The sequence below is a fragment of the Pseudophryne corroboree genome, chromosome 9 (assembly GCF_028390025.1).
Source record: "Pseudophryne corroboree isolate aPseCor3 chromosome 9, aPseCor3.hap2, whole genome shotgun sequence".
NCBI classification, from domain to species: Eukaryota; Metazoa; Chordata; class Amphibia; order Anura; family Myobatrachidae; genus Pseudophryne; species Pseudophryne corroboree.
The window spans coordinates 101,207,466-101,228,729 of NC_086452.1; the positions used below are offsets into that span (position 1 = coordinate 101,207,466).

Below are 21,264 nucleotides of genomic sequence, written 5' to 3' on the forward strand. Positions count from 1 at the left end.
TACTCTTGGGACGTACCAAAGCTTCCCCCGTGGGCGGGAGAGCTGTTTGGCACATGTAACACTAGGCGGCCAAAGCTAGATGCTGATGCCGCAAACGTATCAAACTTGTAAAAGCGCACAAACGTGTGCACTGAAGACCATGTAGCCGCACGGCAAAGCTGCGTCGTAGAAGCTCCACGACCAGCTGCCCATGAAGTTCCCACAGAACGTGTGGAATGAGCTGTTACTGATGTAGGCGGCTGTAACCTAGCATTAAGGTAAGCCTGACGTATAGTCAGTTTTATCCATCTGGATAAGGTCTGCTTAGAAGCTGGCCAACCAATCTTGGCAGCATCATAGAGAACAAACAACGTATCAGTCTTACGAACTGTAGACGTTCGGGATACATAAACGCGTAATGCGCGTACCACATCCAGAGTTCCAGAATGTGCTGTTAACACAGGAACTACTATTTGACACTACCTTTGATAAGAAAGCGGGATTCGTCCGAAGTTCCGCTCTGTCATCATGAAACACCAAATACGGTGGCTTGCATGACAAGGCACCCAAATCTGAAACACGCCTTGCCGAAGCTAAGGCTAGAAGAAAAATTGTTTTCCAAGTGAGAAACTTTATATCCACTTGCTGTAAGGGTTCAAAAAATGAAGACTGTAAGAAATCTAAAACCAGATTCAAGTCCCATGGCGCTGTAGGTGGAATGAATGGAGGCTGTACTCTGAGGACACCTTGTAGAAAAGTGTGTACCGATGGTAACAGAGCCAATCGTCTTTGAAAATAAATTGACAACGCAGATGCCTGCACCTTTAGTGTAGATAAACGCAGTCCTCCATCTAACCCCGTCTGTAGAAATAACAAAAGACGGGATAACTTGAAAGATGATGTCGGAAACTTCCGAGCTTCACACCAACCTATATAGGCACGCCAAATTCTGTAATAATGAGCTGCCGTAATCGGCTTTCTAGCTCGCAACATGGTTGGTATCACCGATACTGGAATGCCCTCTCTTCTTAAGAGGGCGGTCTCAACAGCCACCCCGTCAAACGCAGCCGCGCTAAATCGGGGTAAAGGAACGGACCCTGTTGTAACAGGTCTGGACGTAGTGGGAGCGGCCAAGGATCGTCTGCGAGTAGTCCGCGGAGATCCGAGAACCAAGCTCTCCGAGGCCATTGAGGCGCCACTAGTATGACTGTGACAGACTCTCTTTTGATCCGTTTTAGCACCAGAGGGAGCAGCGGAAACGGTGGAAACAGATACACGAGGTTGTACGACCACGCGACGGTGAGAGCATCCACCGCCACTGCCTTTGGATCTCTCGTTCTGGACACATACTGGAGCGTTTGGTGATTGTGGCAAGACGCCATCAGGTCCACCTGAGGGTAACCCCACTGCTGAACCAACATGTGAAACACTTCTGGATTTAATGCCCATTCTCCTGGATGAAAATCCCGACGGCTGAGATAATCCGCCTCCCAGTTGTCCACTCCCGGAATGAACACTGCCGACAATATCACCTGGTGGTATTCCGCCCAATTTAGGAATCGAGCTACTTCCCGCATTGCCATGCGGCTTCTCGTTCCTCCTTGTTTGTTGATGTATGCGACTGCCGTCGCATTGTCTGACTGCACCTGGACAGTCTGAGACCGAAGCATGTGCACTGCTTGTCGTAGCGCATTGTAAATTGTGCTGAGTTCCAGGACATTTATAGACTGCAATCTTCCGTGATCCGCGCAGAGACCCTGGAGCTGACAATTTTGACCTACAGCTCCCCAACCTCTGAGACTTGCGTCCGTCGTTAGAATTATCCAATTCCTGCCGCCGAACAGTTTCCCTGCGGTTAAATTGTGTTCCTTGAGCCACCAGAGCAGAGACACCCTTGCCCTTGGCGACAACCTCACCCTGTGGTGAATCTGCAGATGCGAGCCCGACCACTGTGCGAGCACATCCAGTTGAAATGGACGCGAGTAAAATCTTCCTCCAGCTGCCACCATTGTTCCTAAGAGGCGAATGCACAAATGTACCGAGACTGTGCGTGGCTTGAGCACTAATTGTACCAGATGGCGAATAATCTGTACTTTCTGTTGTGGTAGGTAAATTCTTTGATTGACCGTATAGAAAATCATACCTAGGAATTGAAGACGTTGAGACGGAATTAGATATGATTTCTTGAAGTTGACAATCCAACCGTGGTGAACCAGTACATTGTACGTTAGCAGCGCATGTTGGAGAAGTATCTGTTGAGACGGGGCTTTGATGAGCAGATCGTCCAAATACGGAACTATTGTCACTCCCAGGGATCTGAGATGAGCTATCATCACAGACATCACTTTGGTGAATACCCGAGGCGCTGACGATAGGCCAAACGGTAGAGCCTGAAACTAGTAATGGTTCTGGCATATTGCAAACCGCAAGAACCTCTGATGAGGCTGCCAAATCGGAATGTGTAAGTACACATCCTTGAGATCTAGCGCAATCATGAATTCCTTTGGCTCTAAACTTGCAATTACTGAGCGCAGAGATTCCATCTTGAATCTGTAGTAAGTTACGTACCGATTGAGACCCTTTAAGTTCAATATTGGCCTGACTGAGCCATCCGGCTTCGGTACCACAAACAGACTGGAATAATAACTCTGACCCTGTTGGTGTACAGGGACCGGAATCAAAACTGCTGAATCCAGTAGGGACTGAATGGCAAATTTGCAGAACCGCCCTCTTGTCGTCCGACAGAGGCAATCCTGTCTTGAAAAACCGCAGTGGCGGAAGACAGTCGAACTCTATTTTGTAACCTTTTAACACTAAATTGCGGATCCACCCATCCGCGGATGTCTGGAACCACGCCAAATGGAACGTCTGAAGGCGTGCTCCCACAATCGGAGAACCGAGATGTGCTGGTAGCCCGTCATGCCACTGGCTTGTCGGTAACCTTAGCGTCCTGACGACTTGTGTTGGTTTGTTGGAAACCACGTCCACGACCACGTCTACCAGGCGTGGCTGTTCCTCTGCCACGTCCTCGAAAGGACTGAGGTCTAAAGGATTTGAACGAAGGTCCAGAGTACCTCCTTCTTGGTACCGGTGGAGGCAATGGTAAGAAAACCGACTTTCCTCCCGTAGCCTCAGAAATCCATGTGTCCAATTCAGGACCAAACAACTTCTTGCCATTGTAAGGTAACGCCTCTATACCTCGTTTGACCTCTGCCTCCGCTTGCCAAGAACGCAGCCAGAGTGCTCGTCGTGCCGTAACCAGCGACGATGAAATACGAGAAGTGAGCTGACAGACGTCAGTAGAAGCTGTACAGAGATACTCCGCAGCCTCACACATTTGATCAGCAAGAAGTATAAGGTGTTCGTCATGTAAGGCAGACTTAAGTTCAGTTATCCATACTATGAGCGCCTTAGTGACCCAGATACCAACCAAGCAAGGTCTCAGCAGCACTCCTGCTGCTACATACATGGACTTTAGCATAGTTTCTATTTTGCGATCTGAAGGGTCTTTAAGCGTAGTAGCCGCTGGCACTGGTATGGTTAATTTCTTTGTAAGCTTCGACACTGACGAATCAACTATTGGTGGATTCTCCCATGTACATGTCACCGAGTCTGGAAACGGGTAACTAGACTTAAATCTGCGAGGTATAGAAAACAGTTTATCTGGAGTCTGTCGTGTTTCTACTAACATCTTATTAAGAGACTCCGACACAGGAAAACTTATTGGAGTTCTCTGTCGTTTAGTAAATACGACCTGATCATTTGTGAGAGGCTCCTCAGTTTCTGTAAACTTCAGAGACTGACGCACCGCTCTGATGAGATTATCAATACCTGAGCTGTTAAAATCCTCACTATCTGACTCCACTTCGCCCTCCTCACCCTCATCTTGTGCCGAGAGGTCTGGCATGGAATCGTCAGAATGCAACATAGCAGAAACTGGTAAATGATAAGACATTTGAAATTTATCCCGTCTACCCAAAATGGATTTGGACCTTTCGCAAGGCTGAGACCCCTCCGGTAGTTCTGGCGGTCTCACCCTAGACTCCGATCTTGCCGTTTCTTGCTCCTGTCGAGCGGCGGTCAATTCTGATTGCAACCCAGCCAGTTCATTGCCTAGCATTTCCCATGGAGGGTCCGGAGAGGCCCCCCCCCTGTCTGCTCCGTTGCGGATGCAGTGCGGGGCGGGCAGCGGGTAGCGAGCTGCGGGGCGGGCAGCGGGTAGCGAGCTGTGGGGCCGCCAGCGGGAGCCGGGTAGCGGGACGGGGAGCGCGCCGTGAAGCGATATGAGCAGCGGCCGGAGCAGCGTTGGGGCTCGGAGCAGCGGCGGCCGGAGCAGCGGCGGCGGGCGGGCGTCAGTAGAGGGATCCCAGCGCCAGACAGAAACCAATGTCCCCACACAGCAAGGCGGCAGCGGGAGCTGACCGCCCCGTTTAACATACCGTGACTCCTGCTGCTTCTGGTGAGGCTCCGACGGGGCTTCTCTGCAAGTGCCGGCCATCCTGTGCAGGAGATCTGTGTGGCTGTGAGGGTGCTCATTCAGTGAGGACCGACACGCCACAGCTGCTATTAGCAGCTTGCACTATCCCTGACCCTGCCTTTTGGAAGGGGGAAAGGGATGTGTATGAAAAAAGAAAAACTTAAAAAATATTCAAAAGAAATTGTGGACCCAGCCACAGACCTGTTGCTACTTCGAGCAAAGAAAAAACACTGAGGTACTCGGGGATATGGAGGGCTGGAGTGTTCTAAATTTAAATATTCAGTGCCCTGTTTCCTACGGAAGCCGTCCATATCCCAAGAGTACTCCAGTGACCCCTAGTGGATGAAAAAGAAGTTGACATAGCATTTATTCTAGAACCCAGTAGACTGTCTCTTTGAGCATCTCTCATATAAAGGACAGCGTCTTTAATATGCCCCAGGGTCAATAAAACAGTATCCCTATCTAGGGTATCCAACTCCTCTGATAAGGTATCAGTCCATGCCGCTACTGCACTACACACCCAGGCCGGCGCGATTGCCGGTCTGAGCAAGGTACCTGAATGTGTATAAATGGACTTCAGGGTACCCTCCTGTTTGCGATCAGCAGCATCCTTGAGGGTAGCCGTATCCTGAGACGGCAGGGCTACCTTTTCGGATAAGCGTGTTAAAGCTTTGTCCACCCTAGGGGAGGATTCCCATCGTAACCTGTCCGTTGGCGGGAAAGGATACGCCATAAGAATCCGTTTGGAAATCTGCATTTTTTTATCTGGAGATTCCCAAGTTTTTTCACATAACTCATTCAGTTCGTGTGAGGGGGGAAAAGTTACCTCAGGTTTCTTTCCCTTATACATATAAACCCTTGTGTGAGGGACAGGGGTTTCCTCTGTGATGTGCAAAACATCCTTAATTGCTATAATCATATATCGGAGTGATTTAGCCAACTTTGGCTGTAACTTTGCATCATCGTCATCGACACTGGAGTCAGAATCCATGTCGGTATCTGTGTCAACAATCTGGGATAGTGGGCGCTTCTGAGACCCTGACGGCCTCTGCGACATATGATCAGGCACGGGTTGGGACCCTGACTGTCCTGAGGCTTCAGCTTTATCTAACCTCTTATGCAAGGAATTAACATTATCATTTAAAACCTTCCACATATCCATCCAATCAGGTGTCGGCGCCGTCGGCGGAGACACCACATTCACTTGCTCCCGCTCTGCTTCCACATAGCCTTCCTCATCAGACATGTCGACACAAGCGTACCGACACACCACACACACAGGGAATGCCCTTTTTGAAGACAGTTCCCCCACAAGGCCCTTTGGAGAGACAGAGAGAGAGAGTATGCCAGCGCTATAACCCAGGAATAACACAGTAACTTTATGTTAACCCAGTAGCTGCTGTTTATATTGTGTTTTTGCGCCTAATTTATGTGCCCCCCCCTCTCTTTTTACCCTCTTCTACCGTGAATCTGCAGGGGAGAGCCTGGGGAGCTTCCTCTCAGCGGAGTTGTGGAGAAAAAATGGCGCTGGTGAGTGCTAAGGAAGAAGCCCCGCCCCCTCGACGGCGGGCTTCTGTCCCGCTTAAATATGCATTTTCTTGGCGGGGGCTCATACATATATACAGTGCCCAACTGTATATAGGTTTACTTTTGCCAAACAGAGGATCCAAATGCTGCCCAGGGCGCCACCCTGCGCCCTGCACCCTTACAGTGACCGGAGTATGTGAGGTGTGTGGGAGCAATGGCGCACAGCTGCAGTGCTGTGCGTTACCTCAGTGAAGAACGGAGTCTTCTGCCGCCGATTTGAAGTCTTCTTGCTTCTCATACTCACCCGGCTTCTGTCTTCCGGCTCTGCGAGGGGGACGACGGCGCGGCTCTGGGATCAGAGGGTGAGATCCTGCGTACGATCCCTCTGGAGCTAATGGTGTCCAGTAACCTAAGAAGCAGGACCTAGCTTCAGAGAGTAGGGCTGCTTCTCTCCCCTTTGTCCCACGATGCAGGGAGTCTGTTGCCAGCAGATCTCCCTGAAAATAAAAAACCTAACAAAATACTTTCTCTCAGCGAACTCAGGAGAGCTCACTGAAAAGCACCCAGCTCGTCTGGGCACAGTATCAAACTGAGGTCTGGAGGAGGGGCATAGAGGGAGGAGCCAGTGCACACCAGAACCTAAATTCTTTCTTAAAGTGCCCATGTCTCCTGCGGAGCCCGTCTATCCCCATGGTCCTTACGGAGTCCCCAGCATCCACTAGGACGTTAGAGAAAACTCTGCTTATACTCGAGTATATACGGTATCTTGTAACAAATGTACACAAACCATATACATACACACTCAATGGGCACTTCATAAAAAGTACACCTACATGAATGATAATACAAATATCTGACCAGCCAATCAAGTGGCAGCAACTACAATGCGTAAACGCACACAGACATGGCTCAAGAAGTTAGGTAGTTATTCAGAACTCATTCTAGAATAAGGAAGGAATATTAGTCTAAAGCCCAGTACACACTAGGCGATCCCCGCCAACACAGATATTGGCGGCGGTGAGACCCGGCGGGGTACCGGTTTCGACAAGTGCATACACACTTGCAGATGCTGGCGGAGAAGGGAGCGACTGCGGAGGGGGGACTACGGCCATGCTGCAGCTCTCGTTAACGAGGACCTCCCTTGTACATGTTTATATGAGCGAGGGAGGCGCTAACGACACGCGAGTGTGCACATCGTTAACTGTAATGACTGTACACGCTAAGCGATATTGTGAACAATATCGCTCAGAAAGCCCTTTCTGAGCGATATTGTTCACAATATTCCCTAGTGTGTATAGGGCTTAAGGGAGTGACTGTGGAATGATTGCTGGTGCCAGACTGGGAGTGTTCTCAGAATCTCAGAAACTGTTGCTCACCTGGAATTTTTACACACAACAGTCATACAGATTTTTGTGTGTTGGGGATACATTTAGCATCCCGATTGACGGGCTGCCGGCGCTCATGTAACCGCCGGAAAACTGGCAGCCAACATCTGGAATGGGAGTACCGGGGTTACTGTTAGGGCTGGCAGGGGGAGGGTTTAGCACTAGCTGCCACCCCCAAAGGGTTAGCCTTAGCTGCCACCCTCGGATAGTTAGGGCTAGGGTAGGGGGTAAGAATACTTACCCCCTCCGTCGTCGAGATCTTCAATGTTGGGATGCTGGTGTTGGTCATGTGACCACCGGCATCCCAACAACCAGGATATCATACCGACACCCTTGTTTAACCTATGACACAAAGAATTAAGGCTGCCCTTCGGACAAAATCTCCTACCATGTACTAGAAAGGTGTAAAAAATAAAGGCACTGAAGATAGCTATACAAATACATCCCCTACAAAAGTATGTATGGGCATGTGCACCCTTCTACGCCAGGAATTAAAATACAGCATGAAGCGCTGATCTATAAACTTATTGCCCCCACAACTGCACAAAAGTCAGACAGGCATATTCATTTCACTGCTAGGTAATTACAGGCGTAACACAAATCAATTAGCGGAGATACACCTGCGAATGAGTGCCAAGAGCGTCAGTGAGAAAAAGGCACACGCGGAGAAAACCCATTGATTCCGGAGTTTACGCACGGTAAGCCCCTATATTAGGTGCCGGGGGGAAAAAATAAGAATTTACTCACCGGTAATTCTATTTCTCGTAGTCCGTAGTGGATGCTGGGGACTCCGTCAGGACCATGGGGAATAGCGGCTCCGCAGGAGACAGGGCACAAAATTTAAAAGTTTGACCACTAGGTGGTGTGCACTGGCTCCTCCCCCTATGACCCTCCTCCAAGCCTCAGTTAGGATACTGTGCCCGGACGAGCGTACACAATAAGGAAGGATATTGAATCCCGGGTAAGACTCATACCAGCCACACCAATCACACTGTACAACTTGTGATCTGAACCCAGTTAACAGTATGATAACCGAAAAGAGCCTCTTAAACGAAGGCTCCCAACAATAATAACCCGATTTTTGTAACAATAACTATGTACAAGTATTGCAGACAATCCGCACTTGGGATGGGCGCCCAGCATCCACTACGGACTACGAGAAATAGAATTACCGGTGAGTAAATTCTTATTTTCTCTGACGTCCTAAGTGGATGCTGGGGACTCCGTCAGGACCATGGGGATTATACCAAAGCTCCCAAACGGGCGGGAGAGTGCGGATGACTCTGCAGCACCGAATGAGAGAACTCCAGGTCCTCCTTAGCCAGGGTATCAAATTTGTAGAATTTTACAAACGTGTTCTCCCCTGACCACGTAGCTGCTCGGCAGAGTTGTAATGCCGAGACCCCTCGGGCAGCCGCCCAAGATGAGCCCACCTTCCTTGTGGAGTGGGCATTGACAGATTTAGGCTGTGGCAGGCCTGCCACAGAATGTGCAAGTTGAATTGTGCTACAAATCCAACGAGCAATCGTCTGCTTAGACGCAGGAGCACCCAGCTTGTTGGGTGCATACAGTATAAACAGCGAGTCAGACTTCCTGACTCCAGCCGTCCTTGAAATATATATATATATATATATATATTTTTTTTTTAATGCTCTGACAACGTCCAGCAACTTGGAGTCCTCCAAATCGCTAGTAGCCGCAGGCACCACAATAGGCTGGTTCAGGTGAAACGCTGATACCACCTTAGGGAGAAACTGAGGACGCGTCCACAGTTCTGCCCTGTCCGAATGGAAAATCAGATATGGGCTTTTGTACGATAAAGCCGCCAATTCTGACACTCTCCTGGCCGAAGCCAGGGCCAGTAGCATGGTTACTTTCCATGTAAGATATTTCAAATCCACCGATTTGAGTGGCTCAAACCAATGGGATTTGAGAAAATTCAAAACTACATTGAGATCCCACGGTGCCACTGGAGGCACAATCGGGGGCTGTATATGTAGTACTCCTTTTACAAAAGTCTGGACTTCAGGAACTGAAGCCAATTCTTTCTGGAAGAAAATCGACAGGGACGAAATTTGAACCTTAATGGACCCCAATTTGAGGCCCATAGACAATCCTGTTTGCAGGAAATGTAGGAATCGACCCAGTTGAAATTCCTCCGTCGGGGCCCTCCTGGCCTCACACCACGCAACATATTTTCTCCAAATGCGGTGATAATGTTGTGCAGTCACCTCCTTCCTGGCTTTGACCAGGGTAGGGATGACCTCTTCCGGAATGCCTTTTTCCCTTAGGATCCGGCGTTCAACCGCCATGCCGTCAAACGCAGCCGCGGTAAGTCTTGGAATAGACACGGTCCCTACTGAAGCAGGTCCCTTCTTAGAGGTAGAGGCCACGGATCTTCCGTGAGCATCTCCTGAAGTTCCGGGTACCAAGTCCTTCTTGGCCAGTCCGGAGCCACGAGTGTCGTTCTTACTCCCCTTTGCCGTATAATTCTCAGTACCTTGGGTATGAGAGGCAGAGGAGGGAACACATACACTGACTGGTACACCCATGGTGTTACCAGAGCGTCCACAGCTATTGCCTGAGGGTCTCTTGACCTGGCGCAATACCTGTCCAGTTTTTTGTTGAGGCGGGACGCCATCATGTCCACCATTGGTCTTTCCCAATGGACCACAATCATGTGGAAGACTTCTGGATGAAGTCCCCACTCTCCCGGGTGAAGTTCGTGTCTGCTGAGGAAGTCTGCTTCCCAGTTGTCCAGTCCCGGGATGAACACTGCTGACAGTGCTATCACATGATTTTCTGCCCAGCGAAGAATCCTTGCAGCTTCTGCCATTGCCCTCCTGCTTCTTGTGCCGCCCTGTCTGTTTACGTGGGCGACTGCCGTGATGTTGTCCGACTGGATCAACACCGGCTGACCCTGAAGCAGAGGTTTTGCCAGGCTTAGAGCATTGTAAATTGCTCTTAGTTCCAGTATATTTATGTGAAGAGACGTTTCCAGGCTTGACCACAAGCCCTGGAAGTTTCTTCCCTGTGTGACCGCTCCCCAGCCTCTCAGGCTGGCATCCGTGGTCACTAGGACCCAGTTCTGTATGCCGAATCTGCGGCCCTCTAACAGATGAGCACTCTGCAACCACCATAGCAGAGACACCCTTGTCCTTGTCGACAAATTTATCCGCTGATGCATCTGCAGATGCGATCCGGACCATTTGTCCAGTAGATCCCACTGAAAAATTCGTGCATGGAATCTGCCGAATGGAATCGCTTCGTAAGAAGCCACCATTTTTCCCAGGACTCTTGTGCATTGATGCACAGACACTTTCCCTGGTTTTAGGAGGTTCCTGACGAGTTCGGATAACTCCCTGGCTTTCTCCTCCGGAAGAAATACCTTTTTCTGAACAGTGTCCAGAATCATCCCTAGGAACAGCAGACGTGTCGTCGGGATCAGTTGGGATTTTGGAAAATTCAGAATCCACCCGTGCTGTTGGAGCACTACTTGGGTTAGTGCTACTCCGACCTCCAGCTGTTCTCTGGACCTTGCCCTTATCAGGAGATCGTCCAAGTAAGGGATAATTAATACGCCTTTTCTTCGAAGAAGGATCATCATTTCGGCCATTACCTTGGTAAAGACCCGGGGTGCCGTGGACAATCCAAACGGCAGCGTCTGAAACTGATAATGACAGTTTTGTACCACGAACCTGAGGTACCCTTGGTGTGAAGGGCAAATTGGGACATGAAGGTAAGCATCCTTGATGTCCAAGGACACCATAAAATCCCCTTCTTCCAGATTCGCTATCACTGCTCTGAGTGACTCCATCTTGAACTTGAATTTTTGTATGTACAGGTTCAGAGATTTCAGATTTAGAATAGGTCTTACCGAGCCGTCCGGCTTCGGTACCACAAATAGCGTGGAGTAATACCCCTTTCCCTGTTGTAAAAGGGGTACCTTGACTATCACCTGCTGAGAATACAGCTTGTGAATGGCTTCCAATACCGTCGCCCTGTCGGAGGGAGACGTTGGCAAAGCAGACTTTAGGAACCGGCGAGGGGGAGACTTCTCGAATTCCAACCTGTAACCCTGAGATACTACCTGCAGGATCCAGGGGTCCACCTTCGAGTGAGCCCACTGTGCGCTGAAATTCTTGAGGCGACCCCTTACCGCCCCTGAGTCCGCTTGTAAGGTCCCAGCGTCATGCTGAGGCCTTTGCAGAAGCCGGGGAGGGCTTCTGGTCCTGGGAAGGAGCTGCTTGCTGCAGTCTCTTACCCTTTCCTTTGCCTCGGGGCAAATATGAATGTCCTTTTGCCCGCTTGTTCTTATAAGAACGAAAGGACTGCGGCTGAAAAGACTGTCTTTTTCTGCTGGGAGGTGACCTGAGGTAAAAAGGTGGATTTCCCGGCTGTTGCCGTGGCCACCAAATCCGATAGACCGACCCCAAATAATTCCTCCCCCTTATACGGCAATACTTCCATATGCCGTTTGGAATCCGCATCACCTGACCACTGTCGCGTCCATAAACTTCTTCTGGCAGATATGGACATCGCACTTACTCTTGATGCCAGAGTGCAAATATCTCTCTGTGCATCTCGCATATAAAGAAATGCATCCTTTAAATGCTCTATAGTCAATAAAATACTGTCCCTATCCAGGGTATCAATATTTTCAGTCAGTGACTCCGACCAAGCCACCCCAGCACTGCACATCCAGGCTGAGGCGATTGCTGGTCGCAGTATAACACCCGTATGTGTGTATATACTTTTTAGTGTATTCTCCAGCCTCCTATCAGCTGGATCCTTGAGGGCGGCCGTCTCTGGAGACGGTAACGCCACTTGTTTTGATAAGCGTGTGAGCGCCTTATCTACCCTAGGGGGTGTTTCCCAGCGCGCCCTAACCTCTGGCGGGAAAGGGTATAATGCCAATAACTTCTTTGAAATTAGCAGTTTTCTATCGGGGGTAACCCACGCTTCATCACACACTTCATTCAACTCCTCTGATTAAGGAAAAACTACAGGTAGTTTTTTCACACCCCACATAATACCCCTTTTTGTGGTACTTGCAGTATCAGAGATATGCAAAGCCTCCTTCATTGCCGTGATCATATAACGTGTGGTCCTACTGGAAAATACGTTTGTTTCTTCACCGTCGACACTGGATTCGGTGTCCGTGTCTGTGTCTGTGTCGACCGACTGAGGTAAAGGGCGTTTTACAGCCCCTGACGGTGTTTGAGACGCCTGGACAGGTACTAACTGGTTTGCCGGCCGTCTCATGTCGTCAACCGACTTTTGCAGCGTGCTGACACTATCACGTAATTCCATAAACAAAGCCATCCATTCCGGTGTCGACTCCCTAGGGGGTGACATCACCATTACAGGCAATTGCTCCGCCTCCACGCCAACATCGTCCTCATACATGTCGACACACGCGTACCGACACACAGCAGACACACAGGGAATGCTCTGATAGAAGACAGGACCCCACTAGCCCTTTGGGGAGACAGAGGGAGAGTTTGCCAGCACACACCCAAGCGCTATAAATATATAGGGACAACCTTAAATAAGTGTGTTCCCCTTATAGCAGCTTAAATAAGAATTTACTTACCGATAATTCTATTTCTCGTAGTCCGTAGTGGATGCTGGGGACTCAGTCAGGACCATGGGGAATAGCGGCTCCGCAGGAGACAGGGCACAAAAGTAAAAGCTTTAGGATCAGGTGGTGTGCACTGGCTCCTCCCCCTATGACCCTCCTCCAAGCCTCAGTTAGGATACTGTGCCCGGACGAGCGTACACAATAAGGAAGGATTTTGAATCCCGGGTAAGACTCATACCAGCCACACCAATCACACTGTACAACCTGTGATCTGAACCCAGTTAACAGCATGATAACAGCGGAGCCTCTGAAAAGATGGCTCACAACAATAATAACCCGATTTTTGTAACAATAACTATGTACAAGTATTGCAGACAATCCGCACTTGGGATGGGCGCCCAGCATCCACTACGGACTACGAGAAATAGAATTATCGGTAAGTAAATTCTTATTTTCTCTGACGTCCTAAGTGGATGCTGGGGACTCCGTCAGGACCATGGGGATTATACCAAAGCTCCCAAACGGGCGGGAGAGTGCGGATGACTCTGCAGCACCGAATGAGAGAACTCCAGGTCCTCCTCAGCCAGGGTATCAAATTTGTAGAATTTTTCAACGTGTTTGCCCCTGACCAAGTAGCAGCTCGGCAAAGTTGTAAAGCCGAGACCCCTCGGGCAGCCGCCCAAGATGAGCCCACTTTCCTTGTGGAATGGGCATTTACATATTTTGGCTGTGGCAGGCCTGCCACAGAATGTGCAAGCTGAATTGTACTACACATCCAACTAGCAATCGTCTGCTTAGAAGCAAGAGCACCCAGTTTGTTGGGTGCATACAGGATAACAGCAAGTCAGTTTTCCTGACTCCAGCCGTCCTGGAAACCTTTATTTTCAGGGCCCTGACAACATCTAGCAACTTGGAGTCCTCCAAGTCCCTAGTAGCCGCAGGTACCACAATAAGCTGGTTCAGGTGAAACGCTGACACCACCTTAGGGAGAAACTGGGGACGAGACCGCAGCTCTGCCCTGTCCGAATGGACAATCAGATATGGGCTTTTGTGAGACATAGCCGCTAATTCTGACACTCGCCTGGCCAAGGCCAGGGCCAACAGCATGGTCACTTTCCATGTGAGATATTTCAAATCCACAGATTTGAGCGGTTTAAACCAATGTGATTTGAGGAATCCCAGAACTACGTTGAGATCCCACAGTGCCACTGGAGGCACAAAAGGGGGTTGTATATGCAGTACTCCCTTGACAAACTTCTGGACTTCAGGAACTGAAGCCAATTCTTTTTGGAAGAAAATCGACAGGGCCGAAATTTGAACCTTAATGGACCCCAATTTGAGGCCCATAGACACTCCTGTTTGTAGGAAATGCAGGAATCGACCGAGTTGAAATTCCTCCGTGGGGGCCTTCCTGGCCTCACACCACGCAACATATCTTCGCCACATGTGGTGATAATGTTGTGCGGTCACCTCCTTCCTGGCTTTGACCAGGGTAGGAATGACCTCTTCCGGAATGCCTTTTTCCCTTAGGATCCGGCGTTCCACCGCCATGCCGTCAAACGCAGCCGCGGTAAGTCTTGGAAACAGACATGGTACTTGCTGAAGCAAGTCCCTTCTTAGCGGCAGAGGCCATGAGTCCTCTGTGAGCATTTCTTGAAGTTCCGGGTACCAAGTCCTTCTTGGCCAATCCGGAGCCACGAGTATAGTTCTTACTCCTCTACGTCTTATAATTCTCAGTACCTTGGGTATGAGAAGCAGAGGAGGGAACACATACACCGACTGGTACACCCACGGTGTTACCAGAACGTCCACAGCTATTGCCTGAGGGTCTCTTGACCTGGCGCAATACCTGTCCAGTTTTTTGTTCAGGCGGGACGCCATCATGTCCACCTTTGGTCTTTCCCAACGGTTCACAATCATGTGGAAGACTTCCCGATGAAGTCCCCACTTTCCCGGGTGGAGGTCGTGCCTGCTGAGGAAGTTTGCTTCCCAGTTGTCCACTCCCGGAATGAACACTGCTGACAGTGCTATCACATGATTTTCCGCCCAGCGAAGAATCCTTGCAGTTTCTGCCATTGCCCTCCTGCTTCTTGTGCCGCCCTGTCTGTTTACGTGGGCGACTGCCGTGATGTTGTCCCACTGGATCAATACCGGCTGACCTTGAAGCAGAGGTCTTGCTAAGCTTAGAGCATTGTAAATTGTCCTTAGCTCCAGTATATTTATGTGGAGAGAAGTCTCCAGACTTGATCACACTCCCTGGAAATTTTTTCCCTGTGTGACTGCTCCCCAGCCTCTCAGGCTGGCATCCGTGGTTACCAGGACCCAGTCCTGAATGCCGAATCTGCGGCCCTTTAGTAGATGAGCACTCTGCAGCCACCGCAGAAGAAACACCCTTGTCCTTGGAGACAGGGTTATCCGCTGATGCATCTGAAGATGCGATCCGGACCATTTTTCCAGCAGATCCCACTGAAAAGTTCTTGCGTGAAATCTGCCGAATGGAATCGCTTCGTAAGAAGCCACCATTTTTCCCAGGACCCTTGTGCAATGATGCACTGACACTTTTCCTGGTTTTAGGAGGTTCCTGACTAGCTCGGATAACTCCCTGGCTTTCTTCTCCGGGAGAAACACCCTTTTCTGGACTGTGTCCAGAATCATCCCTAGGAACAGTAGACGTGTCGTCGGAAACAGCTGCGATTTTGGAATATTGAGAATCCACCCGTGCTGTCGTAGAACTACTTGAGATAGTGCTACTCCGACCTCCAACTGTTCTCTGGACCTTGCCCTTATCAGGCGATCGTCCATTTTCTTTGAAGAAGAATCATCATTTCGGCCATTACCTTGGTAAAGACCCGGGGTGCCGTGGACAATCCAAACGGCAGCGTCTGAAACGGATAGTGACAGTTCTGTACCACGAACCTGAGGTACCCTTGGTGAGAAGGGCAAATTGGGACATGGAGGTAAGCATCCCTGATGTCCAGGGACACCATATAGTCCCCTTCTTCCTGGTTCGCTATCACTGCTCTGAGTGACTCCATCTTGATTTGAACCTTTGTATGTAAGTGTTCAAATATTTCAGATTTAGAATATCTGGCTTCAGTACCACAATATAGTGTGGAATAATACCCCTTTCCTTGTTGTAGGAGGGGTACTTTGATTATCACCTGCTGGGAATACAGCTTGTGAATTGTTTCCAATACTGCCTCCCTGTCGGAGGGAGACGTTGGTAAAGCAAACTTCAGGAACCTGCGAGGGAGAGACGTCTCGAATTTCCAATCTGTACCCCTGGGATACTACTTGTAGGATCCAGGGGTCCACTTGCGAGTGAGCCCACTGCGTGCTGAAACTCTTGAGACGACCCCCCACCGCACCTGTTTGTACGGCCCCAGCGTCATGCTGAGGACTTGGCAGAAGCGGTGGAGGGCTTCTGTTCCTGGGAATGGGCTGCCTGCTGCAGTCTTCTTCCCTTTCCTCTATCCCTGGGCAGATATGACTGGCCTTCAGATATGGACATCGCACTTACTCTTGATGCCAGAGTGCAAATATCCCTCTGTGCATCTCGCATATATAGAAATGCATCCTTTAAATGCTCTATAGTCAATAAAATACTGTCCCTGTCAAGGGTATCAATATTTTCAGTCAGGGAATCCGACCAAGCCACCCCAGCGCTGCCCATCCAGGCTGAGGTGATCGCTGGTCGCAGTATAACACCAGTATGTGTGTATATACTGTTTAGGATATTTTCCAGCCTCCTATCAGTTGGCTCTTTGAGGGCGGCCGTATCTGGAGACGGTAACGCCACTTGTTTTGATAAGCGTGTGAGCGCCTTATCCACTCTAAGGGATGTTTCCCAACGCGCCATCACTTCTGGCGGGAAAGGGTATACCGCCAATAATTTTCTATCGGGGGAAACCCACGCATCATCACACACTTCATTTAATTTATCTGATTCAGGAAAAACTACAGGTAGTTTTTTCACACCCCACATAATACCCTTTTTTGTTATACTTGTAGTATCAGAAATATGTAACACCTCCTTCATTGCCCTTAACATGTAACGTGTGGCCCTAAAGGAAAATACGTTTGTTTCTTCACCGTCGACACTGGAGTCAGTGTCCCTGTCTGTGTCTGTGTCGACCGACTGAGGTAAATGGGCGTTTTAAAGCCCCTGACGGTGTTTGAGACGCCTGGACAGGTACTAATTTGTTTGCCGGCCGTCTCATGTCGTCAACCGACCTTGCAGCGTGTTGACATTATCACGTAATTCCCTAAATACGCCATCCATTCCGGTGTCGACTCCCTAGAGAGTGACATCACCATTACAGGCAATTGCTCCGCCTCCTCACCAACATCGTCCTCATACATGTCGACACACACGTACCGACACCCAGCACACACACAGGGAATGCTCTGATAGAGGACAGGACCCCACTAGCCCTTTGGGGAGACAGAGGGAGAGTTTGCCAGCACACACCAAAACGCTACAATTATACAGGGACAACCTTTATATAAGTGTTTTCCCCTTATAGCATCTTAATATATAATCATATCGCCAAATAAGTGCCCCCCCCTCTCTGTTTTAACCCTGTTTCTGTAGTGCAGTGCAGGGGAGAGAGCCTGGGAGCCTTCCCACCAGTTCTGTGAGGGAAAATGGCGCTGTGTGCTGAGGAGAATAGGCCCCGCCCCCTTTTCGGCGGGCTTCTTCTCCCGTTTTTCTGACAACCTGGCAGGGGTTAAATACATCTATATAGCTCCAGAGGCTATATGTGATGTATTTTTAGCCAGTATAGGTATTTTCATTGCTGCCCAGGGCGCCCCCCCCAGCGCCCTGCACCCTCAGTGACCGTTGGTGTGAAGTGTGCTGAGAGCAATGGCGCACAGCTGCAGTGCTGTGCGCTACCTCATGAAGACTGAGAAGTCTTCAGCCGCCGATTTCTGGACCTCTTCTCTCTTCAGCATCTGCAAGGGGGTCGGCGGCGCGGCTCCGGTGACCCATCCAGGCTGTACCTGTGATCGTCCCTCTGGAGCTAGTGTCCAGTAGCCTAAGAAGCCAATCCATCCTGCACGCAGGTGAGTTCACTTCTTCTCCCCTAAGTCCCTCGTTGCAGTGAGCCTGTTGCCAGCAGGACTCACTGAAAATAAAAAACCTAATAAAACTTTTACTCTAAGCAGCTCTTTAGGAGAGCCACCTAGATTGCACCCTTCTCGGCCGGGCACAAAAACCTAACTGAGGCTTGGAGGAGGGTCATAGGGGGAGGAGCCAGTGCACACCACCTGATCCTAAAGCTTTTACTTTTGTGCCCTGTCTCCTGCGGAGCCGCTATTCCCCATGGTCCTGACGGAGTCCCCAGCATCCACTTAGGACGTCAGAGAAAAAGCTATTAAATTGAATAGCCTTTCCCCATGCCGTGCAGTAATTACCAAACAATTAGCCGCAGCTAAATTAGTATGTCTAGTGTGCCTAAGGCTCTTTATGACCTTTGGGTCTGATTCTGACATGTACACAAATGTATTCGCAAATGCGAATGCGTACTCAGCGGCTATGCGAAATATGCAAAGGTCACAGCCACCTGGATTTGTACGGAGACGCCCACCAGCATCAGCTATTACCCTTCGCTCATAGGGTCATATTTACTCTATAAACATACAAACCAATCAGCATACACAAAAAACAACAAAGCAACCAATCAGCAATTACTGTAGCATTTATAGGTCTAGTGCAATATTGACGATGAAGGCAAACTGCATGCATGGATTTAGCGCAGATTTGGACCGTTAGCCAATGTTGGCAAATAACAGTCTTTGCCTTGCTGTAAGGGCTACGATAAAAGAGATTAAGCATTAATATAGATAAAATTCAATCATTTGTTAAAATAAAAAATAAAGGGTAAAATCAAATTACATAGTGTGCTTAAACCCAAAAAAATAAAATCCATTTCATAAAATCCTTACACCAAGCGGGCGACTTCGTAACAGTGAGCGGAAAACTAGCTGGCACCTCATATTCAGGAAGTCTGCAGCTGAGCAGGGCAGGAAGCTTTAGAATAATATTCAGAACATGTGCAAAGGTTGCCCCCAAGTGTTTCAAAGTAGAATAGCAGGATGACTGAAGACGTGTATATACATCATGGAAGAAACATTTCTGAGCCTTAATAATAAATCTGTAAATAAATCCAATGGCATCAAAACGGTGATAAATCTGTCACTTTGCCGATGCATTGCTGCAAGAAAGTGACAAATGACTGCACTGCTCTCACTTGAGGCATAAAAAAGGGTTTAAATGGGATTCTGCGGCTTATTTCATTTGAAATAGAGTTTGGAGCAACAGGGAAACTTAACCCATTCTCAGTCACAAGTCCAAGCTAGCATTTAAAATACTGCAATGTTTTTTCTTTTTGACCAACTAGTCTTAAGGTCTAGGAAGCTGCGCCGAAAATCTTACCTGGAGACAATGCTGGAGCCATTGTACAGGTCACTGGCGTAGGAGAGCGTGGCGAGAGGACGCACAGAATTATATCTGGTAAATTTGGACAGACACTCCTGAAACTCATCCAGCTGACTAACGGTCCGGCTGTCGTCTGTCCAGAAGAAAAGACAAAACCATAAGATGGAGTTAATGCAAGTCTTAGGTTTGAAACAATAAGAAGCAAATTGATTCCAGATTAAAAAATATAGGTTATGTTTTGTACATTACATTTATTTCAAGCACTACTTGCGCAGAGACATTTGTGCGCAACTTCTATGCTGTTGTACTGGAACACATTAAAATGTATAGGATAACCTGGCTAATAATTGCAGAATTCTGTGCCATACACACTTTTCCATACCGTAGTATGTGCCATTAAAGTAAAACACCAGCATCAAATACACTCACTATATGTGCTTTATAAATAGCAAGTTGTATTTTGAGTTCCTGTTTATATCAATCATCAGTAGGAAGCTGCTCAATGTTTAACTGGAGTGGTGTCCGGACTTGGAGACATACTACTATACTATTATATGTTATACATAATCTCCTTTCTTTTATCTGTTCCCCTCTACACACATACAAAAATCTAATAAATAGGGACAGAGTCCCCCCCACCCCTTGCAGTAAAATGTGCCAAGTGTGATCAGCTGGCATGAAACAGGATGCAGTTGTAAATTAATCTTTCTGGCTTTTGTCAAAAGTCGAAAAATATTGCAGTACACATATCACGTACGAACTACACACAGATGGCCTCCGCGCACATATTCGCAATTTGCGTATGGTCGCTCCCGCGGTCGTGCGCATCAGCACGTGGTATGGGTATTTATGTTAGAGTTTGTCAACGCATGGAGAGCTATCAAAACACATTACATATTTAATCCAAATAGTGCACAATGTACACATAGTCCCCCTGCACCACACCAGAAAGTAACAACAGTTTAAATGGTTTCAGAACAAAGGGATGCACCTTTACAGAATAGGAGGGGACAGAACAAGGTCATAAGGTGGTGTTTGGTATCCAGCTGTAGGGTATTTTAAGGGTAACATTCCAGTGTTGGTTTGAGGAAGATCGCATGTTCCTGTGGATAGTTATGTGCAGAAGCAGAATATAGATATAAACTGTATTTACTGTACATTATGTATGCGGCGGGAATCCAGAGGAGACCACCCACAAGAGCAGTTAGAACAGACATCGCCCACCAATTCAAATCGACCTATGACCTCTCCTGTACTGTAGAAGTGCATTCCTGTGTCCAATGGACAAAGGGATTACAGTACCCATTGTATTGCTTTTGGAAGAATTGTATAAATAAAGCCTGCAGCAGGCCTGGTAAAACACAAGACTCACAACGTTATCTATTAGATTACGGAGGACCGGACCGGGAAGCGCACGCGAATATACTCACGTATGTACCAATGACTGTAGCCATTATTCTGTTATATTGTCTTATATTGTATTGTATATATTGTAACCCCCTTTCAGCAATATTACGCTGTGGTGTTGGAACCCAGTGATTTAACTACAAATCGGTGTTGTGTCTTCCTTTCCCCGCTAAGGTTTAAAAGTGTATTAGTAACGCATTGCATTGCTGTATAAGGTTTAAAGCGTATTCATTGGGTGTGTACGCGCTGCGGGTGCATTGTACAGTCAGCGCAGCGTTTGTACACATCGTACGGGACTCTGTACGCTAATAGCGTAAAAAGTACGTAGCGTGTGTACCAAGTATAGCGGCCGCAGCGGCTAAAGGTTTAAAGTGTGTTTAGAGTGTATAGAAGGTATAGCTTTTCATTCCTGTATATAAATCGACATTATCACTTTAGACATGGGTGATCAAAACAGCACCCA

The 21,264-nt window shown here is 48.5% G+C and overlaps 1 protein-coding gene across 5 annotated transcripts in view; it reads right to left on the reverse strand.

The window, feature by feature from the left end:
- Nucleotides 1-21,264, reverse strand: part of COP1 (COP1 E3 ubiquitin ligase) — a 581,242-nt gene that overhangs the window by 272,405 nt on the left and 287,573 nt on the right. For all 5 annotated transcript variants that reach the window (XR_010186699.1, XM_063939703.1, XM_063939702.1 and 2 more), the window contains one exon: nucleotides 19,392-19,527. Coding sequence is in view for 4 of the 5 variants with exons in the window: in XM_063939703.1 (XP_063795773.1) it covers nucleotides 19,392-19,527 (136 nt within the window). In the remaining variant the exon portion in view is untranslated. The remainder of the gene's footprint in view (nucleotides 1-19,391; nucleotides 19,528-21,264) is intronic.